Below are 12,330 nucleotides of genomic sequence, written 5' to 3'. Positions count from 1 at the left end.
GGGGGCCTGAGCTACAGTACAAGGAGAGGTTGGGCAGGCTAGGACTTTATTCCATGCAGCGTTGGAGGCTGAGAGGTGATCTGAGAGAGTTGTATAACAGCATGAGGGGAATAGAGATGGTGAATGCACAGTCTTTTGCTCAGATTAGGGGAATCAAGAACCCAGGGGCATTAGTTTAAGGTGAGAGGGGTAAGATTTGATAGGGATCTGAGAGACAACTTTTTTCACACAGGTGGGTATATGGAATGAGCTGCCAGAGGAAGTGGTCAAGGCAGGAATGTTTAAAAGACAGCTATTACAAGCATGAGGTGCAATAGTAATTTTAAAAATAAATAAATAAATAAATGGTATCAGGACCTGGCAATGGGAGGTAAAACAACAAAAACAGACTTGGTTGGTAGTCCCCTTTCTGTGGAGTATAATGTTATAATAGAGCGATTGTTCCTACTTTCTTTTTCTTTCTTTTCTAGGGTCTACTTTCTTACTTTACTTCCTTCTCTAACTTCTTTTCTAAGGGGCTTTCTTTTCCCAACACTCTCTTGCACTTCACGACTCTTGCGCACCTTCTTTACTTTCCTTACTTCTATCTTTTTCTTAAAGCTCAAAAAAATGAAGCGGTACAAAAAATGTATTAAGATATATGTGTTGTGTATTATTGTAATTTACCGTACTTCTAATAAAAATAATAATAAAAAAAAAAAAGACAGGTACATGGATAGAAAAGATTTGGAATATGGATATGGAAGAAATGCAGGCAAGGGGAACTTGTTTAGATGGGGCATTTGATAGCATGGATGTTGGGCCGAAGGGCCCGTTTCCGTGCTGTATTACTAATACAAGAAATAAACGAAAGGGGTTAGTTTTAATTTACCACAAACCATAATTTCATGAGACAAATATAAATTATTGAAGTAATTACAAAAATGTACACAAAAGGTTGCAGGAGTGTGTATTATTTTGTAGATTCAATTTAATTTTAAATGAAAGATATTCAGATTAAATGAGTAAGAGGGACAACATTATTGTGCAGGAGATCAGAAATTCTCTGGTGTTGAATTAATATGCAAACAGTAGACTTGGTTTGATTGCTTCATTTAAAAATCTCCCAACAAATGCTGATCTGTTTGTCTAAAAGAGCACAGGAACAAGTGGTTTTTAATTCTGAATGACGATTCTGAACAAGGACAACGTTGTATTGGTGTTAATAAATTGAAAAAAAGGATTACTGGTAAGTGTTGATGGGCAGGGTCAAGTGAACGTAATGGAGGTAGTTTAATAGAAGTGATAAATTAAACGATTACAAGGACCTTCGTAAAGACGAAAAAGGCTTGGCAACTGCAGTAGTTACTGTTACTCAATATTATTCTCAATACGGAATTGTCAAGATTTCTCCAAATATTTGAACAAGTATAAAAGTATGGCACAAACATAATTTAAAGAGAGGCCTGGGAATGAAATGACGGGTAATTATAGGGTTGAGGCTTTAGTATACAAACAGGAAAATAGCAATAGCAATAGGACAATGGGTCTGAATTCAAACAATGACACAACAGTCTCCTGTAACTAGAGTTTTACACATACACCCCAAGACTGAAACAGATTAAGCCAAGTTTAGGGCGAAGTGATGGTTTTGTGGCGTAATTTCTGCATGACTTCTGACTAGGTTACATATGGTCATATCCGTCCACTGCAAACACTCTTCCCATTTCTATTTCCTGTCTTTGCTTTCGCCCTTTATCATCTGCAGCTATTTTTAAACCTCTTGTATACAGCTACATTGTATTACCTGTCAATCTTCCATGGAGGAATTGTTTCAAAACACTGAATGACGCCATCATTGCTTACGGTGGTAAAACAAGAAAATAAACTTGCTTTCACTGTTTTTAATAATGGGTTTTCTCAGTTAATTATATCAGCTCTTCCACCAGAAGGGGGAAGATGGGGAAGGGCTTTTGAAAACAATTAACTAAAGAATAAAAATCAAGTACTTGGGCTGCGTCTGAAACTGAGCAATGTTCGGTGTCCCTAATAGACACAAAATGCGGAGTAACTCAGCGGGACAGCCAGCTTCTCTGGATAGAAGGAATGGGTGGGTCAGGCGGGAAGACTGGGAGCTTAAAGAACTTTTTGAAAGTTTGGAAAAAAAGGAGAATTATTTGCTGTGAAATGTCGGCCGGTAAGTTAGATGGCGGCAAAAATTTATCATAATGCAAGAACTAAATTGGATAAGTTTCTCTTGTAAGTGAGGGATGCCTGAATAAAGAATGAAAAGGAAACCTCTGGGGATGGCAAATCATATTCAAGTCAGCTGAATCCAAAACTTCTGCTTTTCCTTACATAATGGTTGAGATTTAAAAAAAAACATAACAATGGAAAATTCATGACAGATGGCTGATTTAAAAAATATCAAATGATCACTGGTGGAAATGAAACAAAATATGTTGAACAAAAAATGCCAAGAACTTACTGTTTCGTATCACTGATAATTCGGCTCGAAAATTATCCAGAAAAATGAAATATTGGTATTACAATTTTAGTAACAGAACCAGTAACAGAATGCAACTTTGATCACATGGAATATTCCTCAATCTTAATAGGCGGCAGGAAAAATACACAAAGTACCAACTTAACTATGAGAACATTCTGTCGTTGAAACAAAAACCATACGATAAATAAAAAAAATTCAAAACAACAAATGGAGGCTTGGAATCAAAAACAAGTGAGAAATTGTGAGGGTGAATGTACCAGCTAAATACTACCAGTGGCACAGCTGGTAGAGCTACTACCTCACAACTCCAGAGACCCGGGTTCGATCCTGACCTCGAATGATGTCTGTGTGGAGTTTGCACTTTCTCCCTGTTTCCATGTAGATTTCCCCAGAGGCTTTGGTTTTGTGCCACATCCCAAGGACATGCAAGTTAATTGGCCGCTGTAAATTGTCCTTAGTGGATGATAAAGTGGGATAACATAGAACTAGTGTGAATGGGCGATCGATTGTTGGTGTGGACTCGGTGGGCCGAATGGCCTGTTTACTTGCTGAATTAAATTTTCAATCCAATTCAAAAATCCTAATTGAAGATATTTCTCAAATAATAACTGGATTCAAATCCTTGTATTAGTATTTTTCCCCCCTCACAGGCTTCACAAAGGACTTTTATTGTCACGTGTACCAATTAAGGTACAGTGATATGCGAATAAGCGAGTTCGGTATTTCGAAAAACGCAAGGATTCAAGGGATTTGCCAAAGGTCGAAAGCTATAAATTAAAATCGAACGAAGCGCTGTAGATTCAGTGAGTATAGTTTGGGTCTGATTTTTTTTGTCTTTATTCAGTGAGAGACCGGGCGTGTTGGGGGTGGGGGAGGGAGAAGACCCGCAAGCACCGCCGAACTGCCACTGGACCGTCCCCGGTCCCTCCCTCCCCCCCCCCCCCCAGGCCCAGCGCGGAGAAGCACCAACCCCAGCTCACCTCCGCCTCTCCTGCCGGGCCAACCGACAGCCCGGACCGACAACACCAGCGGCCCCAGGCCCACAGAACCACAGACAGCGTCAACTCTAGCTCAACCCCGTTCCAACTGCAGAGGAACCCGCTCTCCGATGGGCCGCTACAGCGACAATTGCCATTTCGCCTACGGCCTCAGCTGCTAAACCAAGTACAAGCCGTCCGCAGACTCTCTCTCCGACTAGGACGACTCCAGCAGCAGCGGCTCCGAGTCGCCCGTCTTCAAGATGGGCCGGCGGCTGCCCATCTTTAGCAGGATCTTGGTGTTGGACTGAGGGGAGGGGGGAGGAGGTGGAGGGCTGCCTGGGCCAACCCGGGTGGGACAGACAGAGTAGAGCTGGAGGCAGCGGCTGCAGGTCCGGGGCCGCCCCGCCAGCCCAGGGCCACCCCAGACACCTCCGAACAGGGCAGACACCGAGGAGAGGATGGGGACGGCCCAACAGCAACTCAACAGCACCCGCAGCGACAGAGAGCCGACCCCGACTACGGAGGAAACACAAACCTGCACACAATGCAGCACCACCGTTGCCAAGACTGTTTTATAGCTAGTGACCTATGACCTGGGCATGAATACCGAACTCGCTTATTACCAAACAGCCATATGAAAAAAAGCGACAAGACACACAACTACATAAATGTTAACATAAACATTCACCACAGCGGATTCTACACATTCCTCACTGTGATGGAAGGCAAAACAGTCAATCTCCTTCCTCTTTATTTTCCCACGGTCGGGGCACTCGAACCATCCGTCGGGGTGATCGATGCACCCGCAGCCGGCGCTCGATGCCCCTACGTCAGGGCGATCAAAACTCCCGCGTCGGGGCGGTCGAAACTCCTGCGGCTTGGAGTCCCCAAAGTTGGCCTCTGACCACGGGATCCATGATGTTAAGTCCGCACGCACCCATGGTTGGAGCTCAGAGCTCAACCCCTGGCAAAGGGATCGAGAGCTCCGTGATGGCAAGTCCGCAGGCACCGCAGTGGACCTCTCAAAATCGGTCTCCAGCAAAGGCCACAACGCGGACGTAGATACGATATGGAAAAAAATTGCATCTCCGTCGAGGTTAGAGTTTAGAAAAGGTTTCCCCAAAGACACCCCCCCCCACATAAAACAAGCTAAAGATCAGCAAAAACATACATTTAACACACAATTAAAACACAAAGAAGGAAAGGACAGACACTGTTGGCGAGGCAGCCATTGCTGGCGCCACGCCGTAGTCATGGCTGATGTGACTTTACCACATTGTGAACCAGATGAATACTCAGCCTCTGGATCCTGCCAATCTCATTGAGCACCCTAATACAACCAACATCATTTACATTAGTATCCAGAAAATATTCCAATGGGCTTTCACAAAATACTTCATCACTTATGAGTAAATGGAGTTAAAAACAAACATTTAAGTTAATCTTTGTTCACTGAAGCTACCATGAAATAGTACAAAGTACTTGACTTCATGACGGGGATAAGCACCATCACAATGCATCAACACAAATAGTTCCATTTGGAAAGCTGCTGCCTCAAGCATTCCTTCATCGGTTTAATATGTTGAACATTTTTTTGTATTGTATTGTATTCAAATTTATTGTCATTGTCTCAGTTAGAGACAACGAAATGAATTTCCCTTACAGGCAGTATCATAAAAATAAAAATAAATAAATAATAATAAATAATAAAACATATTAAAAATAAAATAGAATTTAAAAAAAAGCACAAACAGTGAAAGTCCACGACACAACATAACACAGTGGCACCAAGGTGAGGAAGGCACCATAGTCCAGCCAGCCTCCCCTCCGTTCTTCCCAGATGTTCACTCGTGGTCGAGGCCTTCCTAGCACCCGCAGTCGCCGCCCCGGGTGGCCCGATGTTCAGGCCCTCACGCCGGGCTGGTGGAACGCCGACGCCGAACCCTGACGGTGAACATCCTCCTCAGCGGCCCGGACCTCCTGATCAGCCGCCTCCCGCAGCCGGAGTCCGCAGCTCCCGTGTCCGCAGGCCGAGCCGGGCAGAGTCGCAGGACCCCGCGCTGTCCATCAGCGCCGCCCGCGTTGGGAGCTCCGCAAACCGCAGCTCCAGGATGTCGGTGCCGCAGGCCCAGCACTCCGGGCTCCAGACGGCGATCCCCGGTAAGGCATCGCCAGCCCCGCGATGTATCAGCGCTGTCCCGCCGCTGCTGGAGCTCTGGTCGATCCCGGCAGGAAAGGCCACGCCAATCCAGTAGGTAGGCCGCTGGGGGGGGGGGGGGGTGGCGAGGACGCGACTCGAATAATAGTCGCGTCTTCACCAGGAAGCGGCTGAAGGACGGTATCCCCCGCACCGTACCCTCTTCCCCCACATAAAAACACAAAAAAACCACCAAAAAACACACTTTTACATAACTAAATAAACAAAAAAACAAAAAGATTGTGTAGGCTGTAGGTGGAGGCTGCTGGCACCAGCGCCACCGGAAGTACAATATTTCACTAACTCCATGTTAAATGTAAAAAGAGTCAATCACAGAAAGACTCATTTCTTTGAAATTAATATGATCCTGTGGTTGTGAATTAAAATCTCTTCAAAATTTGTAAATATTATGCCATAAAATATTTATACAAAACATCATAGTTTTCTTTATCATCTCTGAGTGCCCTCTCTCTCCATTAATCAAATGATGATCAAGCAATGTATGAGAAATATTGTCATTACGAATACCTATAAATTTTACAAAACCTTGTCCCAATTGGACTGTGAAGTTGCAATAAATGGAATGCAGATGTATCATAAAGAAAGTGAGAGATATTTTGCTGCCTATTTTATATGTCAGGATAAGGACTGGTCCCATCAGTCACCAAGAGTATTTCATATAACCATATAACATATAACAATTACAGCATGGAAAAAGGCCATTTCGGCCCTACAAGTCCGTGCCGAACAATTATTTTCCCCTAGTCCCATCTACCTGCACTCAGACCATAACCCTCCATTCCTTTCCCATCCATATACCTATCCAATTTATTTTTAAATGATAAAATCGAACCTGCCTCCACCACTTCCACTGGAAGCTCATTCCACACAGCTACCACTCTCTGAGTAAAGAAGTTCCCCCTCATGTTACCCCTAAACTTCTGTCCCTTAATTCTGAAGTCATGTCCTCTTGTTTGAATCTTCCCTACTCTCAATGGGAAAAGCTTGTCCACGTCAACTCTGTCTATCCCTCTCATCATTTTAAAGACCTCTATCAAGTCCCCCCTTAACCTTCTGCGCTCCAGAGAATAAAGACCTAACTTATTCAACCTTTCTCTGTAACTTGGTTGTTGAAACCCAGGCAACATTCTAGTAAATCTCCTCTGCACTCTCTCTATTTGTTGACATCCCTCCTATAATTGGGCGACCAAAATTGTACACCATACTCCAGAATTGGTCTCACCAATGCCTTGTACAATTTTAACATTACATCCCAACTTCTATACTCAATGCTCTGATTTATAAAGGCTAGCATACCAAAAGCTTTCTTTACCACCCTATCTATATGAGATTCCACCTTCAGGGAACTATGCAGTTATTCCTAGATCCCTCTGTTCAACTGCATTCCTCAATTCGCTACCATTTACCATGTACGTCCTATTTTGATTTGTCCTGCCAAGATGTAGCACCTCACACTTATCAGCATTAAACTCCATCTGCCATCTTTCAGCCCATTCCTCCAAATGGCCTAAATCTCTCTGTAGACTTTGGAAATCTACTTCATTATCCACACCACCTTTCTTAGTATCATCTGCATACTTACTAATCCAATTTACCACACCTTCATCCAGATCATTGATGTACATGACAAACAACAGTGGACCCAACACAGATCCCTGAGGCACCCCACTAGTCACCTGCCTACAACCTGACAAACAGCCATCCACCATTACTCTCTGGCATCTCCCATTCAGCCACTGTTGAATCCATCTTGCTACTGCTGCATTTATACCCAACAATTGAACCTTCTTAACCAACCTTCCATGAGGAACCTTGCCAAAGGCCTTACTAAAGTCCATATAGACAACATCCACTGCTTTACCCTCATCAATTTCCCTAGTAACCTCTTCAAAAAATTCAAGAAGATTAGTCAAACATGACCTTCCAGGCACAAATCCATGTTGACTGTTACTAATCAGACCCTGTTTATCCAGATGCTTATATATATTATCTCTAAGTATCTTTTCCATTAATTTGCCCACCACTGAAGTCAAACTAACAGGTCTATAATTGCTAGGTTTACTCTTAGAACCCTTTTTAAACAATGGAACAACATGCGCAGTACGCCAATCCTCGGGCACTATTCACGTTTCTAATGACATTTGAAATATTTCTGTCATATCCCCTGCTATTTCTACACTAACTTCCCTCATTGTCCTAGGGAATATCCTGTCAGGACCTGGAGACTTATCCACTTTTATAATTTTCAAAAGTGTCAGTACTTCTTTTTCTTTGAATCTCATAGTATCCATAGCTACTCTACTTGTTTCCCTTACCTCACATAATTCAATATCCTTCTCCTTGGTGAATACCGAAGAAAAGAAATTGTTCAATATCTCCCCCATCTCTTTTGGCTCTGCAGATAGCTGTCCACTCTGCCTCTCTAATGAACCAATTTTATCCCTTTTGCTATTAATATAGCTGTAGAAACCCTTTGGATTTACTTTCACCTTACTTGCCAAAGCAACCTCATATCTTCTTTTAGCTTTTCTAATTTCTTTCATAAGATTCTTTTTACATTCTTTATACTCCTCAAGCACCTCATTCACTCCATGCTGCCTATAATTATTGTAGATCTCTCTCTTTTTCCAAACCAAGTGTCCAATTTCCCTTGAAAACCATGGCTCTTTCCAATTTTTACTATTTCCTTTCAACCGAACAGGGACATAAAGATTCTGTACTCTTAAAATTTCCCCTTTAAATGTCCTCCATTTCTCTTCTACATCCTTCCCATAAACCAAAATGTCCCAATTCACTCCTTTTAAATCCTTTCGCATCTCATCAAAAATCTCAACCCTAGGTCCAGTTCTGACCCTCTCCATAATTATATTGAAACTAATGGTATTGTGATCACTGGACCCGAAGTGCTCCCCAACGCATACCTCCGCCACCTGACCTGTCTCATTTCCTAACAGGAGGTCCAGCACTGCCCCTTCTCTAGTAGGTACCTCTATGTATTGCTGCAAAAAACTATCCTGCACACATTTTACAAACTCCAAACCATCCAGCCCATTTACAGAATGTGTTTCCCAGTCTATGTGTGGAAAATTGAAATCTCCCACAATCACTATCTTGTGCTTACTACTAATATCTGCTATCTCCTTACATATTTGCTCTTCCAATTCTCGCTCCCCATTTGGCGGTCTATAATACACCCCTATAAGTGTTGCTACACCTTTCCCACTTCTCAGTTCCACCCAAATAGCCTCCCTCGACGATCCCTCCAATCTATCCTGCCAAAGCACTGCTGTAATATCTTCCCTGACAAGCAATGCAACACCTCCACCTCTTGCCCTCCAATTTTATCACACCTGAAGCAACGAAATCCTGGAATATTTAGTTTCCAATCACAGCCCTCCTGCAACCATGTTTCACTGATCGCCACAACATCATACTTCCAGGTATCAATCCAGGCTCTAAGCTCATCCACCTTTCTTACAATGCTCCTAGCATTAAAATATGCACATTTAAGAAACCCACCGCCTCTTATTCTCTGTTTATTTTCTTTTTCTTCTTTCTCCCCTAGATTTTGGGTCCGAGTGCTTCCTTTCTCTGCCTCCTGCCTCACACTCTGTCTACTAGCTTTCTCTATTTGAGTCCCTCCCCCCAACCATTCTAGTTTAAAGTCTCCCCAGTAGCCTTTGCAAATCTCCCCGCCAGGATATTGTCCCCCTCGGGTTCAAGTGCAGCCCGTCCTTTCTGTACAGGTCACACCTTCCCCAAAAGAAGTCCCAATGATCCAGAAACTTGAATCCCTGCCCACTGCACCAGTCCTTCAGCCACGCATTTGTCCTCCACCTCGCTCCATTCCTACTCTCACTGTCGCGTGGCACAGGCAGTAATCCTGAGATGGTTACTTTTTTGGTCCTTTTCCTTAACTCTCCTCCCAACTCCCTAAATTCTCCCTTCAGGACCTCTTCTCTTTTTTTACCTATGTCATTGGTACCTATATGTACCACGACCTCAGGCTCCTCTCCCTCTGATTTCAGGATATCTTGGACGCGTTGAGACACATCCGTGACCCTGGCACCAGGGAGGCAGACTACCATCCGGGTCTCCCGACTGCGTCCACAGAATCGCCTATCCGACCCCCTAACTATAGAGTCCCCAATCACTATTGCCCTCCTCTTTTTTTCCCTACCTTTCTGAGCAACAGGGCCGGTCTCTGTGCCGGAGGCCCGGCCGCTGTCGCTACCCCCGGGCAGGCTGTCCCCCCCAACCGTACTCAAACAGGAGTACTTATTTTCAAGGTGTACAGACACTGGGGTACTCACTCGTCCCTGCCTCTGCCCATTGCCCTTCCTAAGCGTGACCCACATGTCTGTCTCCTGTGGTTTTGGAGTGACCACCTCCCTATAACTCCTCTCTATGACCTCCTCACTCTCCCTGACCAGACAGAGGTCATCGAGCTGCTGCTCCAGGTTCCTAATACGGTCTCTTAGGAGCCCCATCTCGATGCACCTGGCGCAGATGTGGACGTCTGGAGGGCTATCCGACTCCATGACCTCCCACATCTGACATCCAGAACAGTAAATCGCCCTGGCCCTCATTTTCCCGCCTTACCCTGGATACAATACAAGTACAATACAATACAAACTGCTGGAAGAAATCAGCAGGGATCTGACTCACAATCAGCTGCTCCCTCTTGTCCTTTAAACAGTACCTTTACTAAAAAAAAAAGCACTGTACCCTTAGCTCACTGTACCTTTACTAAAGCACTGTATCTTTAACCAGAAAGCAGAAATGCTAACCTGAGGTTGCACCCAATCAGCTGCTTCCTCTAGTCTGCCTTCACCAATCAGCGGCTTCCACCAGAAACCTTCCTATGAAGTGTGGAACGTTACAGATTCCGGTAAGCCCCGCGCTCGATTTAAAAACTCACCGCCCAGAAACTCCTCCTCTTGCTCCAACAGCTCCCGGGCCTCTGTGAAAGCAAGCCCCGCGCTCGATTTAAAAACTCTATCTGTCTACATTTGATCGTGTGAGGTCGCCAGGTTTGCAACATCACAACCAGCTCCATTTTCTATGACGACAATTGAAACTAGGAAACGTGGCTTTCTGCTGTGAAGATAAAGGCTCCCCCAACATTATCTCTTTCACCCAAACTGCTGCCCAGCACCTCATAGCTATCCCATCTGAACAGTCATCAAACCTGTGAATTTGTTAATGTATATTCTTCAAAATGTATTATCTATTTCCACTACCTGAGTAAGAAGCCTCAGAGGATGGAGCTACATTAGATCACTGAGGTTCTTTTTCCCACTGAATCATGCATTTCCATCAAGGAGATAAAGAGAGGGATATCCTGAATAATGTACATTGTGTTTAGCTAGACTGTCAAAGAGTGATAGAGCACAGAACAGGCCCTTCAGCTCCAATCGTCCATGTCGACCAAGATCTACGCTAGTCCCATTTGCCTTGTTTGGCCCATATCCTTCTGAACCTTCCTTATCTATCAACAACTGTCATATCACATTCAGCAACACATACTTCAAGTAAATCCACTTTTAAATATATTTATACCACTGTAACTTTTCAGATAAGCTGACAGACTGTCTTCAGTATTTTTGTGGCCAAGATCAAAATTACTTGGCATTTTGTACAATACAAATATTAGAATATGATAGAACAGTGTGATTTGGTTAAGCAGTAGGTGGTAACTAAATCACACGCATAACTACCCTGCTCTCCTTCGAAAGTATGACCATAAACCATAGGAGCAGAATTAGGCTAATTGGCACATCGAGGTAACGCACCATTCGATCATGCTGATCTATTTTTCCCTCTCAACCCCATTTGCCTGCCTCCTCCCCGTAACCTTTAACAACTGTACTACTCATTAACCTATTAATCTCTGTTTTAAAATTATCCAAAGAATTGGCTTGCACAGCCATCAGTGGCAATGAATTCCACAGATTCACTTGCTAAAGAAATTCCTCCTCATTGTGGGATCTTTTGCACTCATCGGGACAGGGTGACAAGGCCTACAGTTAATGTTTCCTGTGGATAGGCACATGAATATGCAGGAAATGGAGGGATAGGGATTATGTACAGGCAGGTAATAGTTGGTCTTGTTTGGCACAAACATTGTGGGCCGAAGGGCCTGTTCATGTGCTGCACCATTCCTATGATACTATTTGCTCAATATTACAACAAGGAATGAAAACGGTCCAAAAGGAAAATGAGGAGGAAAAGAATCACAGCAAACATCATCAAAATAGATTTGCCTCTTGTGCCTACATACCGAAGGTGGCGGTGAATTCCTGCCGATCAGTGGAACATTTTCAAATCGAGGATTCCCACCAAATAACACAGTGTTATTCCTGTGTAGGAGAAATGAAATTAATTGTGGTTTGCATCAATCTGTAAAATAAAATAATTAATCTGTATAATAAAATAATTAGCATCATGTTATGAGGGGGGGTTTGTTTTCATTAAACTGTTCCCAAGGTTTTTATACACACTTGATAATTTCTGCAATTCTCAGTAACCTACCAGAACATGTATTGGATAACCTTTAGTGATTATAGTTCTCACAAAGCTATTTTAATTAATTTTAGATATTTAATTTTTAGTATTAGTCAAAGACATAAACAGATGTATTT

General features: G+C 43.4%; 1 protein-coding gene across 4 annotated transcripts in view; it reads right to left on the bottom strand.

Annotated features, from left to right (window-relative positions):
* ttyh2 (tweety family member 2) overlaps window positions 1-12,330 on the bottom strand; it is an 88,754-nt gene that overhangs the window by 2,342 nt on the left and 74,082 nt on the right. For 3 of the 4 annotated variants that reach the window (XM_033044554.1, XM_033044553.1, XM_033044555.1), the window contains exon 13: window positions 11,970-12,048. The exons of the other annotated variant lie outside the window; for it this stretch is intronic. In XM_033044554.1, the coding sequence (XP_032900445.1) occupies window positions 11,970-12,048 (79 nt within the window). The remainder of the gene's footprint in view (window positions 1-11,969; window positions 12,049-12,330) is intronic. 4 annotated transcript variants of the gene reach the window in all.

Source organism: Amblyraja radiata, chromosome 26 (genome assembly GCF_010909765.2).
Source record: "Amblyraja radiata isolate CabotCenter1 chromosome 26, sAmbRad1.1.pri, whole genome shotgun sequence".
Lineage (NCBI taxonomy): Eukaryota > Metazoa > Chordata > Chondrichthyes > Rajiformes > Rajidae > Amblyraja > Amblyraja radiata.
This window is presented reverse-complemented; position numbering and strand designations above follow the sequence as displayed.